Below are 23,462 nucleotides of genomic sequence, written 5' to 3'. Positions count from 1 at the left end.
CATCGAAGTATTGGCATTAGCACTATGTGTATTGCATGTTCAGCATGCATTCTGCGTGTTCACATTACGGTAGTGAAGGATTTGTTCTCACCGACTCATTGTGATGTCACACAAAGCAGCTACCCGTTTCGGTACCTCGTTTATTGGTTGTTTAAGACTACTGATGAGTTTCTAAGAAAATTTACCTACCTTAGCAGTGACAGGACTGTCAATGCCATTCGACAGCGACAATATCCTAATACAGTAAAACCTCATTAATTCGGATTTCATGGGACCGAAAAAATGGCTGAATTAACCTAATGTTGAAATTATCAAAGATATCAAGAAACTAAGGAAATGTTTACTACGTTAAAATGCTTCTATTTATTGAATGAATGAACAAATCTTCTTTCTATTTTGCATAAAAGCAGTGCAGAAGCTGAAATTCTCGTCATCTCATGAATGATTAGCACTCGCAGCGATGAAGGCCTCGCGACTTCCTTTGCAGTATACATCTTCATCTGAGACACACCTTTGACTACCGCACGCACATCCCAATTACTTTTTTCGTCAGGTTGCCGCCCATCGCAATGTAGACAGTGCTCTTCATTCTTGACAACCTTGCATTGAGTAAAAATGAAACTACTGTTTGCCGCAACCACGGCCGCTGTCAATGCAATCATGGACAGTGACCTTTCAGCTCTGAAGGCGAGCAGCTGACACACGCACTGAACAAAATGCAACTACCGTATTTACTTGCATAATGATCGCACTCGCGTAATGATCGCACCCCCGAATTTTGTTGTCAAAATTCGATTTTTTTAATTTCCCGTGTAATGATCACACCTCGAACTTACTGCAGCGATATGTTGTGTGCCAAGTCTAGCCAATATTGATCACGCTTACCATCTGTCGAATGCTACGCAAACAACTCTTCAAGACAAACCTAGCGGTCTGCATGCACCAAGCATTCTTAAATAGATGCCTCATTTCATTACTTTCATCACTTTCCGCACTTCTATGACTAAAAAAAAGCTGGAACCAAACTTGCCTTTATTATGTGTAGGCCTTATAATGGTTGTGGTCAACAACAACAAAAAAGGCGCCTTTCGATTCTTCTCATCTGCACTCGTGGGCATGCAATAAATCACGAGCCGCAACGATAGTAGCCACATTTACACTGATATGTTAAATGTGTACCCTATTCATATGCCAACGCTTGTAACACAGCTAAGATATTCACCCACCCATAGCGGAAATGTGCCGTATTAGGATAGTAGCGAAGACAGATGCCGCAGTTCCCGCAGCATGCCGGCCATGTGTTTCTATGTCGCTGGCAGCTAAGCGCGCCCATCTGTTTCTGTCCCCTCAAGTGGACATGGCTACATTATTGCCGCAAACTTGCCGATATTAACGATATTATTCATTACTGATACGGAAGAAACTCTTTCAATGCACGTACTGTACTCACGAGAAGAAAAAAAATCGCGTTCAGCACGTTCGGCTTGCTCCACCAGCCGCCATATTTGTTTTGGTGTCCCACAGCAAACGCAGGACGATAAAAATTGTTTTTCTTTTTGCGGGAAATTTAACCCACGTAATGATCGGACCCCTGATCTTACGTCAATTTTCCTGGCAAAAAAGTGCAATCATTATGTGAGTAAATACGGTACTCTTTGCCAAAATCGCAGCCAATGTCAATACAATCATGGACGGCAACTTTGCGGCTCTGAAAGCGCATGGCTGACACACGCACAAAGCAAAACGCAACTACTCTTTGCCGCCACAGCGGCCACTGTCGACGCAGTTATGGACGGCGACCTTGCGGCTCTGAAGGCGAGCGGCTGACACGCACCAAGTCAAATCGAAACAACAGTTTGCCGCAACCACAGCCACTGCCTACATGATCCTGGACGGCGACCTTGCGGCTCTGAAGGCGAGTGGCTGACACACGCACTGAGCAAAACGCAACAACTCTTTGCCCCAACAGCAGCCGCTGTCGATACAATCATCGACGGCGGCCTTGCGGCTCTGAAGGCGAGCGACTGACACATGCACCGAGTCAAATTGAAACTACTGTTCGCCGCAACCACGGCCGCTGCCCACATAATCCTGGACGGTGACCTTGCAGCTCCGAAGGCGAGCGGCTGACATACGCACTGAGCAAAACGCAACAGCTCTTTGCCCCAACAGCAGCCGCTGTCGATGCAATCATGGACGGCGAACTTGCGGCTTTGAAGGTGAGCAGCTGACACACGCACTGAGACATATTGAAACTGCTGTTTGCCGCAACCACGGGCGCTGCCTACGTGATCCTGGACGGTGACCTTGCAGCTCCGAAGGCGAGCGGCTGACATATGCACTGAGCAAAACGCAACAACTCCTTGCCCCAACAGCAGCCGCTGTCGATACAATCATGGACGGCAACCTTGCGGCTCTGAAGGCGAGCGACTGACACACGCACCGAGTCAAAACGAAACTACTGTTCTCCGTAACCACGGCCGCTGCCCACATAATCCTGGACGGCGACCTTGCGGCTCTGAATGCGAGCGGCTGACACACGCACTGAGCAAAACGCAACTACTCTGCCGCAACAGCGGCCGCTGTCGATACAATCATGCACGACCTTGCGGCTCTGAAAATGAACGGCTGACACATGCACCAAGTCAAAACGAAACTACTGCTTGCCACAACTGCGGCCGCTGCCTACGTGATCGTGGATGGTGACCTCGCAGCTCTGAAGGCGAGCGGCTGACACACGCACTGAGCAGAATGCAACTACTCTGGCGCAACAGCGGCCGCTGTCGATACAATCATGGACGGCGACCTTGCGGTTCTGAGGGCGAACGGCTGACACATGCACCAAGTCAAAACGAAACTACTGCTTGCCACAACTGCGGCCGCTGCCTACGTGATCGTGGATGGTGACCTCGCAGCTCTGAAGGCGAGCGGCTGACACACGCACTGAGCAGAATGCAACTACTCTGGCGCAACAGTGGCCACTGTCGATACAATCATGGACGGCGACCTTGCGGTTCTGAGGGCGAACGGCTGACACATGCACCAAGTCAAAACGAAACTACTGCTTGCCACAACTACGGCCTCTGCGTACGCGATCCTGGACGGCGACCTTTCGGCTCTGAAGGCAAGCGGCTCACACACGCACTGAGCAAAACGCAACTACTCTTTGCCGCAACAGCGGCCACTGTCGATGCAATCATGGACGGCGAACTTGCGGCTTTGAAGGTGGGCAGCTGACACACGCACTGAGACAAATTGAAACTACTGTTTGCCGCAACCACGGGCGCTGCCTACGTGATCCTAGACGGTGACCTTGCAGCTCCGAAGGCGAGCGGCTGACATACGCACTGAGCAAAACGCAACAACTCTTTGCCCCAACAGCAGCCGCTGTCGATACAATCATGGACGGCGACCTTGCGGCTCTGAAGGCAAGCGACTGACACACGCACCGAGTCAAAACGAACTACTGTGTTAAAGATGTGAAGCACATTACGCCAAACCCTTCGCCAGAGTTTGCGGAGAGCATGGAGCCACAGCAGCACACTGCTCAACGCGTCCCGCTCCTGTGCCAGACATTACGGGCCAGGGTGAACCTCAGCGGGCGCTGTTGCACAATGCAATGCACCTGATGGAAAGGTTGACAGGTGTCCTGCAGAACACTCTGCTGACATCTCCACATCTGCTGGAGTGAGAGTGAGGGTGGACTTGCCCACCTACAGTGGGTACCATGATTCAGTCAGCGTCAACGAATACCTCGACTGCATGCTGACTTACCAGCAGGCAACGGGGCACTCCGATGGCGAGATACTGCAACGCGTCGTATCAGTGTCGCTGACTGATCACGCTGCCCACTGGTTCTGGCTTAACGCTACCGGTCATGCTCACTGGCCGAGTTCCGAACGACCTTACATGAGAAATTCCTGCCTGTAGATTACCAGCGTCATCTGCAATGAGAGTTGGAGCTACCCACTAAGCATTCGGACGAATCCTTGCTCAAGTACATCAGGGCAACGGAAGAGCTTTATCATGCCGGTGACCCCTCTGCTCCAAATTGCGATAAGGTGGAGAAGGTCACGCGAAAAGCTCATCCCACCTTCGCAGCCTACTTGAGAGGCGGCAAGTTCAAGGATATGGATGAGCTGGCCTCGGAGGCAAAGCGCATACAGACGGACATACTCGCCTTGCGCTTATACCGACCTCTACCCTCAGCGTCGCATGCACTTGAGCTGCGATGCGCTTGGAATGGGGACAGTTTTCGCACTCGTGCCCGGAAAGATGGTGCGGTTGCTTTCAGTGACGGGCCCCTGAGGAGTGGTTGGGAGTTATCTGACCGGGCTCTCGACCCGTACACTTACGCCATGTTTGCAGCACGTGCTACCGATGGCCAAGGTGTGCAGAATCGTGGTCGACATGCCGACCCAAGGATGCCAGAGCAGAGCGTGCCTGTAAGGGAGCAGTCGATAGGGAGGAACAATGGTCAACCGGCGCGTGGTACTGAACACCAAGCTCGACAAAGGCCGACTATCCTCTGCTATCGGTGCAACCAGCCGGGGCACTACGCCCGGGATTGTAGACAGCCAGCAAACCAAGAGCATGCGCTATCGGGAAACGAGCAGGGCCGCTGGTGAGCAACACTGCATGGCCGGTGGCGGTTACAACAGCGCGAAGTGAGACATATGAACTCGGCCCGCTGGCTTGACGTTTCGGACCACCCAACGACATGCCAGTGCCACTCATAGAGGTTGCCTGGCGCAGGTTTTTTTCACTGTTAGACATGGGAGTAAACGCTTCACTCTTTGGCGACGAGGTGTGTGAACATCTCCGTTGGAACAGCATCAGACAGAGAGAGTAACGTGACTTTCCTATTCGCCAGCGGCACGGCGCACGTGAGCGGTGCTGCTAGGCTTGTGGTGCAGTCGGAGAAACAGGTAAGGCGACAACGCCTCGCTCACCTTCCCAGCCTGTCAGTTCCTAAAATTCTTGGTAGAGACATCCTCACCAAGACGGGCATTGTTACTGACGTCTGCAACGGAGGATATAGGGAGCAAGCGTGTGGCACCCTGGAACCTTTCGTTACATTTCAAAAAGCATAAGAGACAACTTCGCTCGATGATGCTTCGTGCGCAGACCGACTCAACAAGTGCCCGAAAAGGCCCCTCAGAATGGTTGCGGCCGGGTCGACATGCCGTCTGGCCAGCCGCACTATGAAAAAAAGGTGCGGAGGGGAACTGCTCCCCTCCCGCACGGCCCATAACCCCTGCTGCGGTGGCACAGTGTACCACAGTGCTGCTGAACGACTCAAACAGTTTGTCGGGGGAAGAAAAGGCTAACCTCTCATCACTTCTGAATGAATATGACGCCATATTCACAGAGCGCCCTGGTTGCACTACGCTATACAGGCACAAAATTGAGACAGGTGACGCCTCTCCATGGTAGTGCAATCCTAGGCCAGTGAGTTTGGCTAAGAGGAAATCACTAGACAGCGCTCTGGACGAACTGCTCGATAAAGGCGTTGTTAAAAGGTCAGACAGCCCATGGCGTTTTCCTGTGTTGGTTCCTAAAAAGGATGGGATGACCCGGCAGACATAGGCGAACAGACGCTTTTTAGGGCTGGTGAACTTTGTGGGGAGCACCCGCTTACATTTCCTCCCGCGTACTCGCGTCTTCCCGTTCGCACATGGCTGATGCGTTGAGCCGGCGTAGAAAAGGGAGAGAGGCGCTATGCGCCCTCCCTTTCTCCGTCGCTCTCGTGACACGCGTACCCCTCTCTCCCCCTACCCAGCTCACGGGAAGGAAACGTATCCAGTGGGCGAGGAGGACCTTCCCTCGCAAAAGGTAAAAAGGCATAAAAGCGTGCCACCGAGAGAGACTCTCTCTCTTGGACGCCGAACACCTGCACCGCCAAGACGAGATCACCTGCCGCAACCCGTGAGTGACCTCGTTTGCCTGACCCACCCAGGACAATGAGGCAAGTCTATTTATTACTATTACTGAGAGGACGTCCCTCTGCGAGTGTTTGTTATTGCTGGTAGCAATAAACATTATGAAAGTTGACGCCGCTGGTTGCCTTATTCGTTCGAACACAACGTAGCCACGATTCCCGTGCTACGGGTTGGGGAGTAACACAAAGCGACTGCGTGGGGCTAGATCCGGAGCTCACCTTCAGCCCTAGCCGCACGCAGAGTGGAACCCAGACATTTGGCGCTACCAACGTGGATCGAATTTGGCAACACAGCGAGTCTTCTGGTGTGTGTTGGCGCTAGGACTACCCATGTTTCAGCGAATAATGGTGGCTGGCTTGTTTGACCTCTCAGATTTGTTCATGTTGTCAGATGTAGCGACGCAAAGTCAGCAACCTATTGCTAACGCGGTGCATTGCAAACCGGCAGCTTGGGTTTTGAGTGTTTCACGCAGAACAGTCAGGACTGCACAAATGCCACGTGGATGGAGGTTAACCCTGATACGAGGCATACCATGTTGGACCCCTTGCCGCTTCACGACGCGGACACAGAGGCACACAGGCCACTGTATAGCTCGACCCAGGCAGCGGAGGCATCCGGCCCTCTGGGCAAGAGTTTGCCATAGAGCGAGGCAATGTTGCAGAATGCGTTGCAAATCATGCAGAGCTTAGCCGGCGTCCTGCAAGGCACAATGCAGGCCTCGTCGCAGAGCAAGCGACCACGGATTAGGGAAGAAATGCCTAGCTACAGTGGGTACCACGATCGCACGATTGCAGGTGAGTACTTCGACCGTCTGCTGTATTACCAGCAAGCAACCGGGCTTTCAGACACCGAACTCGACACGCACATGATCCCGGTTTCACTGACTGACCAGGCAGCTCGATGGTTCTAACTGGCTGGACACCAATGCCGCACGGTAGAAGAGTTCCGCGTGAACATCCGCGGGGAATTTCTTCCGGCCAACTACGAGTGGCGTTTCAGGAGAAAGCTGGAGCTTTGTACCCAGCATCCGGCAAGTCCCTGCTGGAATATGTTCGAGCGATGGATAATTTTATCATCTCGCGAACCCTCTCGCCACCGATGCAGAGAAGGTTGAGCACGTCACACGGCAGGCGCACCCCACTTTCGTGGCCTACTTCAGAGGATGTAGGTTTAGAGACCTAGACGAACTCGCCGCCGAGGCGAAGCGCATCCAGGGGGACATCCTTGCGGCGCGAGCATACTGTCCGCCTCCACCCGCGGCGCTGTCACTCGAGCCTCGATGCGCATGGAACGGCGGCACGATCACTTCACACTCGTCTAGAGTCGATGCGTCGGCATTGTTCACGGAGGAGCACGTCCAGCGTAGTTGGGAATTATCAGACCGCGCTTTGGACCCCTACACCTATGTGCTGAGAACAGCACAGACTAATGCCGCACTCAGCGCGCCGCGACAGGAACGTGAGGCTGATGCGAGGCCGGAGGAGCAGCACACGTCAAATGCAGTTCAAGGAAGCTACGGCGGGCCAGAGTGGAGCGACGGGCGCCCAGACCACCAAAGCACTGGCGGCCGTTGCTGCCAATGCGGCCGACCAGGGCACATCGCCCGGGACTGCAGCCACACGCCGGGCCGAGGCAGAGCGCATGGCTTGGGAAACGGGCGAGGCCGCCGGCGATCCACCGTGGGTCCCATGTGGCGATGTCAAGCACAAGTGGTGACATTGGGTTACTTGCGCCTTTGGCTTGTCGCGTAGGGGGTCTTGTGGACTCGCAGGCGCCGTTCATCGAGCTAGCGATAGCCCGAAAGAACTTCGCTGCATTATTGAATACCGGAGCAAGCGCTTCATGATTTGGTAGAGGTATTGCATCATCTTCGCGAGAACAATATCCACTTGAGAAATAATGACACCGCCTTCCGACTTGCTTCCGGCACGGCACAATTGAGCAGTGCAGCTAGGTTAGTGATCCGTTGGGAGAAACGCGTCAGGTGACAACGCCTCGTACATCTCCCTGGTCTATCAGTGCCTGTTATTTTAGGTCGAGACTTTCTCATCAAGTTGGGCATTGTAATAGACATCGGCAACGGAGGTTACAGAGAGAATGGAACGGGTGCTTTAAAGGAGTACTGACACAAAAAAAATCCACGTGGTGTTTTCTGCTTTAATAAGTAGTTAATGACCCAGTAATCACGGCACGAAACCTCATTTACTTCAGAGCGCAACAGGTAATTATTTGCAGTCTTTTTTGTAGCGACCAGTCGAAGTTTCGGTTCCAGAGAGCAATGAGATGGGGCAAACGGGAGTGTAAACAAAGTGGTCACGTGTTCGCAAAAAGCCATGACGTATGGTCTTGCGACTGCCGCATCAGACGGACGGCCGCAGCCAATGACAGCGCCGGTAGCGTGAACGTCATGGCCACGTGGTAGACCCGGCGGAGCGGGGCCGGCGAGCAGGCGCCTCGCCGCTCCGATCATGTCTGTTTTTTATCATTTTTTATTTTTCTGGTCGAAACGCGGGCCTCTTTCGCCGCTGACCACGGCGCATAAATGGGCTACAATTTGTTTCTGACACGAAATAACTCCCAGAATAAAGTCACCTCGAAAGAGTGCGAGTTAAAAAACGTTGTGCGAAATAGTAAATCGGTGGCGTGATTTCTACTCGGACGCGGTAAGCGCAGACGCGCCAGCAATCGTCTGTATACGAAGCGGCTCGCCTGACTGGCCTGTTTACTCATCGCTACTAACGGCTCCGGGAAAACTAACCGTATTTTCACTTAAGAGAAACATCAATGTTCGGGCATTGATTGTGCTGACGAATTTAGGCACTTTATTACGAGCTGCGGACGCATCGCAGGGACCCTCGGCCCCGTAGACGGCCGGCGAGCTAGGCCTACATCGTCTCCCAGTGATCGCAAGCTCGCTTGGCATGCTCGTTCGCTTCTGTTGGCGCCAAAGAAATCTAATGTGCTGCAATTTAAGCGTGACATAACTGTGTACACGTTGTGCCGACTAACATAGGCGCTTCATTATACGAGCTGCAAACGATCGTGTCACAAGCGCAACCGGTGTCGGAATCGATGGGCCAGCGAGCTATGCCTGCCGGCTCTTGGCCATCGGCGGCTGTCAACGGATCCGATACTGCTAACGCGGCCTTGCGGAAACACGTCTACAGTGCTCGCATAGACGTGTTTATATTGTCATCGTTTGTATCAAACAAGATAGCTGTGCAAATACGGTTGCTTTCACTTTCTGTTCGAACTTACGCAGGATTCCGAACTTCCACGCAGGGGCGCCGGTTCTGGACCGCCGCTCGCTCAATTGTACCATGTGTCTCGAATCGCCGCATGCGGCAAGTCGCACACGACGCGCCGTACTACAGATCGCACGGAAAATCGCGCCATGTGTCTCGCGCTTTAGACGTGGCCAATCACTTAGCGACTCAGATATTGCGGCCGGCGATGGCGAGGACGAACCTCAACAAAACCCTCGCATCGGCCACAATCAATGGTAAGACACAACAAATCGGCGTTGAACGTTGTGGCAGCGCAGTCAAGCTGATAGTGTGGGAAATATCCCGATGGACACGACAAAAACTGCAGTTGCAGCGACACGGAGAGCGTCCCACTACGAGTACAACATCTACAACAAGCAACAACAGAGGAGAAGAGCACATGTAAGCCGCATGGCAGCCAACGAAAATTCGTGACGTAGCCACATGACGTAGCGTTTTCTTGGCTATTTACAATCCCGGTTGATGTCAATGTCGCGAGGTGCTCTGTTTTGCGGTTGGCTGGGCGCACGTACTTTAAAATTGATTTTAAATATGTTCTAAGCGATATTCGCCGCTGATATTTTATAGACGATGTGTGTGTGACCAACTAAATCAATCTCAGAAGTTATCTCGACTTCAAATTTTTGTGTCAGTGCTCCTTTAAAGCTTTTCGCAAAAGCGCCCATGGCAGTGGAGACACGCCAGTCTCCAGGCGCGGTGCGAGCGGGCCACACCTGACCACAGCCAAACGAGCGAACAGTAATCGGTGAAGGCGAGGAGAGAGACACGGTGGCAGAACAGTGCGCCATAGTTCTGCGAGGGGTAGCGCACCCGCTTTTGTCAGAGGTCAACAATATGCTAGAGCAAGAAAGGGCACAACTGTTGTCGCTGTTGTACAAATACGACGCGATTTTCACTGACCGTCCAGGCTGCACTACGCTAGTCAGGCACAGGATAGACACAGGTGATGTTGCACCATGGAAATGTAATCCTCGGCTGATTAGCTTGACTAAGCTGAAGCACTTGACAGCGCCTTAGACGAACTCATCGACACAGGCGTTGTGGAAAGGTCAAACAGCCCATGGGGCTTCCCGGTAGTTGTAGTACCGAAGAAGGACAATACCTATCGCCTTTGCGTAGACTACCTCAGGCTGAATGAGGTTACGAAGAAGGATGCGTACCCTCTACCCTCCATTTCCTCTTTAGTGTCTAACCTAAACGGTGCGAAGTACTTTAAGACGCTCGATGCTAGTCGCGAATACTTTCAGGTCGAAATGGACAAGCGTGGCAAAAGGAAAACGGCTTTCACTTGTCACTGGGGGCTCTTTCAATTTAAGAGAATGTCTTTTGGTTTGGTCAGAGTCAGAGGAAAGACGAACGGTGGACTTGGGGTCAAGAGCAGGAGGCGGCACTGCGTGGTCTCACGAATTGAATTGAATGCCCAATTTGAATAGGTAGTTTGTGATTCAAAGAGATGCAAGCGACCTAGGCTTAGGTGCAATTTCGCTTCAGGAGCACGGAGGCACTCTCTGACCGGCTGCGTTCGCAAGTCGTTCGTTGCGGCCGGCAGAAAGGAACTACTCGGGGACCGAGAAGGAGTGCCTTGCGATAGTTTTCGCTCTGCAAAAGTTCAACTATTACAATGATGGAGTAGCATTCAAGATTGAGACTGACCACATGGCTCTCACTTGGTTGAGGCACTTGAGCGAGCCAAGTGGCTGCCTGGCGCGTTGGGCACTGCTGCTATAGCGTTACGACTTCATCATGTGCTACCGCAAAGAAAAAGCAATGCCGCAGCTGACGCACTTTCGGGAGCGCCAGTTCACGATCCACACAATCCTGGAGGGCGACATTTTGGCTCTGAAGGCAAGCGGCTGACACACGCACTGAGCAAAACGCAACTACTCTTTGCCGCAACAGCGGCCGCTGTCGATACAATCATGGACGGCGACCTTGCTGCTCTGAAGGCGAGCGGCTGACACATGGAGTGAGTCAAAATGCTACTGTTTGCCACAACCTTGGCTGCTGTCGACACAGTCATGGACGGTGACCTTGCGATTCTGAAGGCGAGCAGCTGACACACGTACCGAGTCAAAACGAAACTACAGTTTGCCGGAACCGTGACCACTGTCTACACGATCATGGATGACAACCTTGCGGTTCTGAAGGCAAGCGGCTGACACACACACTGAGTCAAAATGAAACTACTGTTTGGTGTAACCGTGGCCGCTGTCTACACGATTATGGATGGCGACTTTGCGGTTCTGAAGTCGAGTGGCTGACATCTGCACTGAGTCAAAACGATATATGTGGACGTTGTGGAATAAACTTTAGTTGCAAGTCTGCGCCCATCCTTGTCCCTTGCTGTCTTTGTGGTTTGTTTGTTCGCGCAGTTAAACAATGTTCGCTAATATCTACCAACTCGCCTAACAACAAGTTCTTCTAAAGTCAAAACGACACTATCGCTTGCTGCAACAGCGGACGAAACCGCGGTCGTTATCGATGCAATCATGAATGGCAACTGCGTAGTTATGAAGGCACATGGCCGACACGGTGCTATGCGTGGCAGTAAACACGAGAATAAATAAAGGCTTTAAAAGCACACATAGACACAGAGCGTTCTGGTGTTGTCTCTCATGTACGATCATAGAGTTTCCCACAATACAGTCGAACACGGCTATATCGAACTTGCAGAAAAAACGCCTATCAGTTCGATATAGAGCATAATTCGATATAAACCTGCTGAATAATTGGATGTCATAAAAGCACATACCATATATAAAACCACTTTATTGATGAAACTAGCTCAGTTTCGCAAGAAATAGTCCTGCATTTCTTTCTGCTCGGGCAATTTCGCTGCCTGCGACGCACGCATTTCTCCAAATTGTCTAAGGAGTCAGGAGCAGCTGAGGCTGCAACCTTCCGCATTCACGCAGAAGCACCCCACTAGTGCGAGCGCACCTATCACTTCGGAGAATGTAGGCAAAGGACCGTCGTTGCTTTCCTCATTGTGCCCACTTTCACTTGTGCTCGGTACAACGACAGCAATGTAGTCTTCGTTTTCGGGCTCTCCCATGGTCGCGACACCATCATTTGCACTCCCAAACTCGTCCACTGTTGATTCGTCAATAGCTTCCGGAAATTCTGACAGCTCGCTCCAAGTTTCGGCAACACCGGCAACGGCTGCGTCGCATTCATCAGAATTCACAGTCATCATTGAGCACACGGAAGCCGGCACGGCTGAAGCAATTTCAAATGAACCACCCGTACACGGCCATGCATACGCGTTGGGCGCCACGGGCACCAGGGCGAGAGAGTGGCCACATTAGCCCTAATTTTCCCCTTATTCTTCAAGATTGTCCTGAGAGTGTTCCTCGGAATCATTCACGCTGCGGGGACACATTCGACTTCTCACCGCGTTCGACCCGATTTATGATTTCGAGCTTCACGACAAAAGGCAAATTCTGCCGCTTCATCACGGCAACACTGCGGGAGAAGGCCCACAAGGCACACACACAATGGACCAGAAAAGCACCGAGACAACTCGCACTTTCGCCATTTTGCACGACGAGGGCACAAGAGCCCCTGATTGGCTGTCTGAGCAAGCGCTGCGGGCGGGCCAGGATCATTTTTTGCAGGGGGTTGTCGACGGCTCGTTCGAAGCAGCGTGGGCACGGTAGGGAGAGCGGTTGGATGGAGCCGCGCCGTCGGGTTTCCCCGCAACAGCGAGGGAAAGCCAACTTCTGGGGGCACTTTTCCACCGTTCGACTTTTGATATATCGGGAGTAGCTGCTATTTTTGTTCGATGTAAACGTAACTTTTGCTTATATACTCATTGTACCTATACCGTGTCCAGAAATTCTTCGATATATAGAATAATTCAATGTAAACGGGTTCGATATAGTCGGGTTCGGCTGTATACTAGAGGGAACTCTGGCGCTGTAGTTGTTGATCCACCATGGAAATGATGGGAAGTACATGGACTTGTCTGATCTTCATGCTTGTGTATTCAGACGTTTTTGTGGCTTTGTTTATTATGCTTTACATGCCTTCATTGTCGTAAATTTGAGAGCAATCTATACTCTTCGAGTGCAGAAGACGATGCGAACACGCATGATCACTATTAATTGCAACGACTGAGCTTGCAGAGGTGGCCAAATCAAAACGCGCCAAGTGTGTCAAGGCCCTGGCATGCCGGCGATAAATTCATAAGGGCGTTTCACATCGCTTGTTGATGCATGCGTCCGTGACGCAATGGTTTCAATATCAGGCCTCTGTGCTAAAGGTCCTGTGTTCGAATTCTGCCATTGATCAATTTTAATAATGCTTATTTAGTTGTTACACATTACATTGTTGAAATTGACATTGTTGACATTTACGGCACTCTGCGCTCGCCCAGCTCCAAGAGTTGTCCTAATTAACTGATGTGCAGTTAAATATGTCAGAATTAACGAGTTTCATTACATTAAGTTATGCATGTGCCTGTCGGGACCAAAGGATGAGCTTAAATTATCTAATTTTCTGAATTAACGAGGTTCTACTGTATGGTTAAAAAAAACGTCGGGGTAGCCCTTTAAAGCTGAATTTCAGAAAGAAATAGTACATGTGAAAAAATGCAGGAAAAAATGTGACTTCTAAAAAAATAATTGTGCTGCCACTTCTTGGCTTCTGTCAAAACTGATTTTTCACTTTGCTCTATGGTGTCTGCCCCTGCGGTAGCTTGGGAGTATTTCAGCTTCGCCTAGGTCACTGCAGCATGTTCATGCCCACGCTTGCATACTTCAAAACTAACATTCTTGCATATGTCGTTTCCAGTTAAGGGCACTGAAAACTGATTTCTACCTCGATTATTATCACTCAACGCGCTCCTGTGACATTCCTTAGTTTACAAGTAGGCACTCACGAATCAGCTATAGTGCCATGCTTGCATCTCCGTTTGCAAAGCACACAAGGTCGGACAGAATCTTCGCTAGCAATCCAACTTCTATAACTGCAAGTTTCTCGCTCACTCCATTTTCTGATGGATGGGTACTGCTGGGCTTGCTGGCGGATGCTCACATGCAATGCCTCTTTCAATATTGCAGCGTGTCCCTGGGGCTGTATTATCTAACGACTGATTTATATTCGATCATTACTTTTCATTTATTTTCAAGCCTTATAATTTATTGAGCCTTATCAATTTTCCATTCTTCTGCCACTCACTGGTTCAAACGTAGATCACAGACCATCGCACCACTGTCTTTGCTGAGATGGTACCTTTGGCGCGACACATGACAAATATGGAAAATGAAACGGAATGTTTCGAAATGTGGATCTTAGTCATGTCAAACCTATTCAGAACATAAAAATAAGTTGCATGGACATTATCACATTTCTGCAATTTACTATGGTAGTTGGTCCATGTATTTATACAACCTTGCATAAAACTACACATATTGAAAAAATTTTTTGCACTTTATTGTCACTTAAGAAATTATTTGCTTGTTTTTTCTTCAACTAAGTCACCCTGAAGAATTTAAACTGCAGTAAAGAAATGTGACTGGACAAATGCATTTTGCGAAAAAATGTGGCCCTCAAAGAGTTGAACTGAAAATGCTGAACCCTACTCATAACCGTACAAACTGCCAAGAGGACCTTTCTCAAATAGATGCAACACAGCTGCTAAATTTCGGAACCTAGGTCAATTTTCCAGTTGACAATGCATGCCATTACATTAACACACTTAACACACAGCTTGGCACAATGCTCTTTAAAGGAATATAGAGTGGTGCCATGCCATTCTTAAGAAACAATGAAAAAAATGGCCCTGTCTTGATGGCCTTCCCCAATGACCATTGGGAGGTTGATAACGTATTGTATCTCACTAATGAAAAGTTCATCCAAGTGGTGCAACTGCAGCGCACAATTTTGAAGCCTTGTCTATTTAAGCATCAGCTGAAGGCCATATTGAACAAAGACATCAATCTAAAGGTTCAAATGCTTATTTTGTTTTGCTGTGCCAGCTGAACCCTGTTTACAGCAAGAGGTGTTTAGGAAGAAATTTGGCTTTTTCCAATTAAAGTAAAAGTGTCCTTGATGTGGCTAACACATTATTTTTTTTCCACCAATGGCTCAAACGTTCAGAACAGTTATAAGAAACATTAGGAACATGTTATAACAAGTTCAAAGAAAACATGCATTAGCTTGCCAAATGAAGCTTTTCAGAGGCACTGCCATGAAATTTCTGAAAGTGACTTTTATTAACAAATTTATATTATACTATTTCCTTTATTCCTCCGTGGCTTAATAAAACAATGCTTGTTTTCATTTCCTTTTAGACACTGCTTGTGGAGCTAGCAAAAGACACAAGGTGCCCCACCATGAGCTCATGGGTGTCCCCATGGAGCAGCTGCACATGGGCGTGAAGCAGGCCCGTGACAGGGTTGATGGAGAACGGCCCCGGGTTGACTACAGAGTACGTCAGATGCACGTCGTCAGGGTCTGCAGCCAGCACCTGCACACACAAGCACTTGTGAGACACGAGGCCCCATTTTCTGACAAGACTGCGAGGCTTGTCCCGCAAGTGAGCAAGCCCAGCATTGTGATGAGCATTGTGCTTACAAACAATGCTCCTCCTCTTCAGCACTGTTAGTGAACTTGTTATTCGGGAGGAAAATAGAGTGCTCTGGGTGAGCACCATTGAATCACATCACATTCCCCAACACCATTCTTGGTCACAGTTTACTTGCTTGAGAACTTGTCATAGAAAGCAAGCCCTCTTTAAAGACTAACTGTGGGCAAGACCATACAACATAAGCTCTCCTGAAAGTGCAAATAAAAGCTCTGGGCCTCGTTTACTCCACATTATTTGCAAGCCAGGTAGTGTGCTGAAAGACACACTAAAACCACAATGTATCCTCCATGTCTCTCAATCAGTGCATCCCACAGTACAGCAACCACAAAATCTTTCCAGAAGCCCTTAAAAGGTCCTTGAACTAGTACAAGATCAAAAAATGTGTTACATTGTGGCATCTGTGTACAAGTTTACAATAAACACAAGGACACAAGAATTGTGCAGAATGATGCCGTAATAGCACATTTACAGGCGTTTCATTGACAATGTGGCCACAGCTTGTTTCTCCCTCTACTTCGCATGTTTCCCCTCGTCGTGTGCTCCTCTAAATGGCACGTGGACACAAGTGTGTCATTACCATACAAATGTCATGCTCCTATGGTAATTTAGTAACGTGTGCTGCCGGGCTAGTTGGTACATGGCTTTTAGAAATGGTTTTAGGTGCAAAAAATAATATCAGACAACAGAATCGAGTGCGCCTGTCCGTGTCTTTTATTCTGTTGTCCGTGTCTTATTTCTTGTGCCTAACACCATTTCTAAAATGCTATGGTAATGTTAAGTTATGGTAACACCAACCACTTCAATTTAATACAACACCGCACTTTTTCGCTATGAGCTATTGCTGCCGGGCCAGCGTGTGTAGAACTGTGTAGTGAATGATATGCGACTTATTACATTTCGTTGTTAGAGGCCAGACAAGCCACTGCATAAAGAGAACGGACAGGCAAATGGAAAAGCAGGCACTACTACCAACCAGCACTTTGCGAGACTTGCATCATGATACCATATCACCATGTTTCAGAGAGACATGCCACGGCCATTTGCAGGGTGTACATCAGCGGTGCCTCCGAAAAAAATGAAAGTTGACACATCGGGTCAGTGTGGAGAAGGACTTGCACTGCATTTCATAGCGCTTGCCTTTGTAACACCACCTGGAGACCCTTTTTCACATCACAATGCACAAAGGAGACACCACAAAGGCCAGAAAAAGAGCACGGGTTGTTTCTTTTCATTTTTGGTGTCATCGTGGCACGTAGTGCCACTGCATTCGCCGAAGAAGATTGTCATGACATTTAGTACATGATGCATGTATTTATTTGGAATGTGTAAAGAAGTATCAAAGGTGGTTCAGAGGCTCCTTAGTGTTTGCAGGTTCTCTCCAAGAAAATTGCATGACATCAGCAAATTTATATTTGACTTCCATCATTTATTCCCCAATGTCCTCACTCGAAAGATATACAGTAGCAGCCAAAAATATGTCATTTTTTGCATCTTCAGTCTTTAACCCCAGTATAAACCTAAGATATGTAGACAAACTCTGAATTACAAGATAATGTGTTTGCCCCCCCCCCCCCCCCCATGAAGATGGTATATACTTTCACAAATACTGATTGCACTGTTTCTGAATACATCACAATTTGAAACCTACGAGTGACATGCCCTTATCACAAAAGATATCAGCATAGGACACTATGCTTACAAATTTAGAAAAGCCATGGCTAGTACTTAGTAGAAAAGCCATTTGCTTCGATTACTGCTTGACAGTGACGAGGTGCAAATTGCAGGAAACTGTCAATGACCATTTGGGTCATCAATGACCACTTCTGCTGAGGGTGACACAATTTCTGGTCGGCTATGGTTGGGGTTTTCTGCTTCAGGTGGGCATTTCCATTCTTCCCAAAGCTGTTCGATAGGGTTCAGATCTGTAGGCTGGCTTGGCCAGTCCAGCAAGGTCTTTCTCTCCTTAATCCAACCCTTCACAATGGTAGATGTGTGCTTGCTTTGGGTCACTGTCTTTCTGGAATATACACTGACAGGAAAAAGTTTTTTGTTTCTAAGAAAACAGTGTCTTCTCTAGATCATTCTTTCAACACTTCCTAAGTCACTGCGCCATCACTTCTGTGAAGTGAGCAACGTCCATGAGCTCAGAAGGAGCTTTGCACCATCATGCTTCCTCCTCTATGCTTCACTGCTGCAACCTTGCAGTGAGGATATTATTTTTGCGCCTTCAAGACATTGCACATAATAAATCCTGTTACTTTGAAAGATGATCGGATGACTTTCTCCTATGGCCCAGCTAGCACCCAATTTACTCTGAAAGTCAGTTATTCTCGCCGGCAAATGGTTTCTTTGCTTAACTGCATGCATTTAGTCCAGCGAACACCAGTCAATGTCGTATAGTCCTTACAGACACAGAAGGGCCTAGTGGAAGGGCTCAATCCTTGGAAATTTCCACAGCTCTTAGTTTGAGGTACACACAGCTTGCCCAGGAGAAAAACATGCAGAAGATGCTTCTTCTCACATTGTTTGTTTTAAGAACGGAGGGTGCTAGGGGGCTGAAACCAGCTCAGTGGTGTCAAGAATTGCACGGCCTAGACTGCAGTATGTTTTTTTTTTTTTTTGCAAGGTCAGTTCATTAGTATAACACATTAGCCCATTTTTTTTTTAAATACTGGTTTCACCAAAAAGGTGACAATGCGAAAGTTGTACATCACATTTAAAAATGGCCGACTGAAGTGTTTGCGACTAAGTACCCCTGATGGAGCTTCTCGTAGTTGCCTTTAAAGAAAGCCTGAAGAACACAAAAACAATCCCCTGACAGTGCCACTATTTCAGCACTCCTCAACGACCGATCAAGAAACAAAATCCGCTTGTCTCTGCAGCGCTGTATAGGACGGGCTTGGCATTTCCAGTGGCAGCAAGATATGCGCCAGCCACTCTTGCTATGAAGATGTGATAGTGAATGAATAGAAGAACATGACAATTGCATTTTTCTTCCCAATTAACAATCTCTGCGGTCAAGCTTTACTGAAACCTAAGCATTTTTTTTTTTTTTTGCATTGCGTGTTCAGGCTTTATTCCACAAGTGGAGTGAATATGTTTATGCCACATCACCTTGAAGCACTACACACCATCACCACCACTCGCTATGTGCACCCAATCGCGACATGGCACGCAAGTGCCTTGAGAAAAGGCGTGCAAACAAAGACATTTCCTGATAGGTAATGTGGGGGCGCTGAAATAGTGGCAAATATCACACAGCGGTTTTTGTATTTTGTGGTCTTTTTTTAACTCAGGGCCATCAGGGTTGATATTGCGGCGGTAGAGGATGCCATCGTGCACCACGAGTGGCGAGTGGTGGTACTTAGTTGCAAACACTTAAGTCACCTATATTTAAATGTGATTCACAACTTTCATACTGGCAGTTTCCTGCTGAACACAATATTTAAAAAGTTACGCAATTAGTTTATACTAATTCGTTGACTTCGCAAAACTAAAAAAAAAAAAAATTGCATGATCCTCAACCTCAACACCACTGAGTTCAGTTCAGCCCACTAGTACACTCCGTCGTTTCATGAGTGGCATCTACTGACACCTAGGCTGGCCTCCATGGCACAGGACGGGGCCGGAACTGCAGAGGGAACCTGCCCAGGTGCTGTTATGCGCCATCGCAGCTCTCTAGGGGGATGGTGCATTGCCAGTGTTTCACACGCCGTCGTCTAGAGACCATGGCTGGAGGTTATCACAAGGCCACATCACCCCCACTGACCTGCCACTCGTCCTCTTCTTTCTTTTTGCTGTCTCGAGCACCACTCTGCTTTTTTTTCTCACTCTTTGTTATCCTTATGATTGTTATGATTGAGAAAGATCGCTGAAGTAATGTTGAAGTGCTTGTTTTTGCACCTGTTTCTTGCACCTGTTTTTTGCGCTTGTGTGAAGTGCTTGTGTGAAGAATTTTTTGAGTGCGATTCCCTATTTTTGTATTTATGTTTTTTTTTGTGAACTTACTCGCGTACCACGCTGCTAAGATCTTGTTTAAGATCGCAGTATTTATAATTAAATAAATAAAAATAAATCCACACACAAACTTATGGCAGTTGAGAGTATTCTACATTTTCTTGAAGGGATATGCTTTTACTTTGAATTAACGAGGAAAATGTCTTCTACCCGCCGTGGTTGCTCAGTGGCTATGGTGTTGGGCTGGTGAGCACGAGGTCGCGGGATTGAATCCCGGCCACGGTGGCTGCATTTCTATGGGGGCGAAATGCGAAAACACCCGTGTACTTAGATTTAGGTGCACGTTAAAGAACACCAGGTGGTCGAAATTTCCAGAGTCCTCCACTACGGCGTGCCTCATAATCAGAAAGTGGTTTTGGCACGTAAAACCCCATAATTACAAAGTGTCTTCTGACCCAATCGAGTCGTTTTTGGATGGCTGAGGAAGTCAGCAGGCTCAAATGATCAAATGGATACCCAAGCTGTTCTCTCGGGTACTGAGAAGACCCTGAAGACCAGCATTGCATCGGCATGAAGTACAAGCAACATAACCGCAGCAGAAGGCAACGAGTGCTTGTCCACGTTGCAGCAAGAAAAAACATAAGGGAGGGGACAAGCAAGCAATTATCTGCAGACGCACATACAGTGATGCTACAGACCTAACCCATTTCAGAGCAGCTTTCAGAGAAGCCAAAAATGAATTTCAGAGCAGGTTTATGAAAGCGATTGCAAACTATATTGTTACCTGGATGCTGGGAATATAGACAGACTGCATTTACAATATATATACAAGCAGAGTGAATGTGGTTAAGATGGCTGACCAGCAGCAACACGCAGCAGCCAGCGTCTCGTTATCTTCTTCCTTTCTCTTCCTTTATCCTTGTGTAACAGGAGTTCCACGTGCTGAAGCACCGTCTCAGCGCAAGTTAGGCGAAGAACTGCAAGCGAAGTATGCCTTCAGCTGCGAAACATGCATGATGTCAACAGGCGTTGGACTTGAGGATGGATCAAACTGTAATGGCGAGATCTCGTAATTGAAGTCGTTAACTTGACGTAGGACTTCATAAGGCCCTCCCTGTGTAGTGAGAGAAAAGCTTCTGGGAGAGGCTGACCCATCGACATGGTGATCAAAGGAGCACCCAAGCACCCGAGGCGAACTTAACATCGCAATGGCACTGTCATAACACTCTTTTTGTATATGCTGTGAGGCTAATAAACAAGATCAGATAACTTGATGTGCGAGCGCCAATTGCGACCATGTGAAGTACCATGTGAGTGCGACAGATGGTAGGATGGTGTCAAAAGGCAATGTGCGGTTACAACCATACAAAAGATAAAGGGTGCGGTGTCATGTCGGGACGAGTTATACGCAAATGTTGACAACTCGAGACAAGAACGAGCGGCTGCAGTCTGTAAGTAACTGTCGAGGTGCACCATGGTGGAGAATGACGCGGTGGAGGAGAAAATCGGCAACATCGATAGCGCAACTAGTCGGCAACGCCTTTGTTACCGCGCAGTGTGTTGCGTAATCAGTAGCAATGGCGATCCACTTATACCCTCTAGTTGTCGTGGGAAAAGGGCCAAGCAGTTCAAGGCCTACGCGAAAGAAAGGTTCAGAGGGAACTTCAATAGGATGGAGTCATCCGACAGGTGGCAGGGGAGGTTTCTTTCAGCACTGACACAATTCGCAAGTTGCAACATTACGACACATAGAGCTGTATCAAAGTGGGAAAGTATGGGAAGGGTGGTTAGAAACCCGATGAGAGCCGCGAATGCGTGAGCCTGCTCTGGGCCCATGAGAATGGCGTGTTCTTTTTTAAAAGATCTGGCAAAGGCCGAGCAACATCGACGAAGTTTTTGACAAAACGGCGAAAGTAATAACACAGGCCAACGAAGCAGTGCATGTAAGAAGCAGAACATGGCACAGGGAAACTGCGAACGGCGCAAACTTTTTCCAGATCAGGTTTTACACCGTATGTGTCAACAAGGTGTCCCAACACGGTAATCTGACGGCGCCCGAATTGACATTTCATGGAGTTCACTTGGAGGCCGGCTTTTCAGAAGACTGCAAGAATTGCAGCAAGTTTGGTAAGGTGTCTGCCGAACGTGGGAGAAGAAACAATAACGTTGTCACAATAACAAAGACAGGTGGTCCATTTGTAGCCTCGCAGAAGAGAGTCTATCATACGTTCAAATGTCGCAGGAGGATTGCATAGGCCAAAGACATGACTTTGAAATGATATAAACCATCATGCGTGATGGAGGTCGTCTTCTCGTGGTTCGTTTCATCAAATGAAATTGGCCAGTAGTCAGATTGAAGATCGAAGCTCCATGCAAGAACTCCAAGGCATCATCGATGCATGGTAGTGGGTAGATGTATTTTCATGTGATCTTGTTTAGGTGGTGATAATCGATGCAAAAACAGCAGGTACTATGTTTTTTTTTTTTTTTCACAAGCACAACAGGAGAAGCGCAAGGGCCAGCTGATGGTTCGATGACCGCCTTGCGGAGCATTTTGTCCACTTCTGATTGGATGACTCGACTTTCAGCATGCGATACACGATAGGGACGTTGATGAATAAGATTCATGTCTCCAGTGTTTATACAGTGGTGAACAACAGATCTTTGGCCTAAAGGCCAGTTGGCGAAATAAAAAAGTCACTGTACGATTTAAGCAGGAGATGTATGTGCGTGACCTGCGCAGAGGTGAGGTCAGGTGCAATCATTTTCGTGAAGTCATCCGTTTCCGAACCAGAGCTGTGAGCTGCAATTTGCGCTAATAACTACTCTCGGCATTCAGACTCTCAATGTCAAATTCTTAAGTACCACAAACGCTGGCCGAGAACATGCCAGCCGGAAGCACATGAGGGCACAGGCTGAAATTCAGAAGCAGAAAAACGATTTCATTATCAGTAACAGCGACCAGCATATGCAGAACAGCAACATTCCGGTTCAAAAGCACGACAACGATGAGGCGAAGCACATATTCACGGCCAGGAACCTGTGGCTGGGCAGTCAAATTGACGTGAGTAACTGCTTCGGGTGACAGACACACATCGTGAAGTGAACACAAGTGCAGCGGTGCGGTGCTTGGTGCATCGGCGAGTTGAGGCAGTTCTAACTGAAGAACACCGGTTGCGCAGTCGATGAGAGCAGAATGATTGGATAAAAAGTTCAATCCAAGGATAACATCGTGAGGGCAGTTGTCAATCACAGCAAAGGGAACAGAAGTAGGGCGGCCGGCTATACTTAAACTCGCAGTACACATTCCAAGAACAACCAGCACACCACCGTCGGCCACAGGAACCACTTGTACAGCTGCTGGGGTGAGGACCTTTAAACCTCTACGTAGGCTTGCACTCAACACAGGTATGTGGGCTCCTGTGTCGACGAGTGCTTGGACAGGTACGCCGTCTATTTGAACATCAATTATACACTTCTCTTTGTGCGCACAGACAAAGGAGTTCCTGCAGTAGTAGGCAATGCAGCACCACCTCCGAGGGCTGCATTTCTTAGTTTTCCAAAAGGGTGCCACCAAAAGCCACAGGGGATGAAAGGCGACATCGCTGCGGCGAATGGGAAGATGGACGACATGTTTGCGGTGAACAAGACTGGTGCTCGTGCAGCGATGGTGAATGACTGTAC

At 48.7% G+C, this 23,462-nt stretch overlaps 1 protein-coding gene across 2 annotated transcripts in view; it reads right to left on the bottom strand.

The window, feature by feature from the left end:
* Window positions 1-23,462, bottom strand: part of LOC142578574 (fat-like cadherin-related tumor suppressor homolog) — a 512,562-nt gene that overhangs the window by 455,799 nt on the left and 33,301 nt on the right. For both annotated transcript variants that reach the window (XR_012827230.1, XM_075687953.1), the window contains exon 6: window positions 15,567-15,701. Coding sequence is in view for 1 of the 2 variants with exons in the window: in XM_075687953.1 (XP_075544068.1) it covers window positions 15,567-15,701 (135 nt within the window). In the remaining variant the exon portion in view is untranslated. The remainder of the gene's footprint in view (window positions 1-15,566; window positions 15,702-23,462) is intronic.

Source organism: Dermacentor variabilis, chromosome 4 (assembly GCF_050947875.1).
Source record: "Dermacentor variabilis isolate Ectoservices chromosome 4, ASM5094787v1, whole genome shotgun sequence".
NCBI classification, from domain to species: Eukaryota; Metazoa; Arthropoda; class Arachnida; order Ixodida; family Ixodidae; genus Dermacentor; species Dermacentor variabilis.
This window is presented reverse-complemented; position numbering and strand designations above follow the sequence as displayed.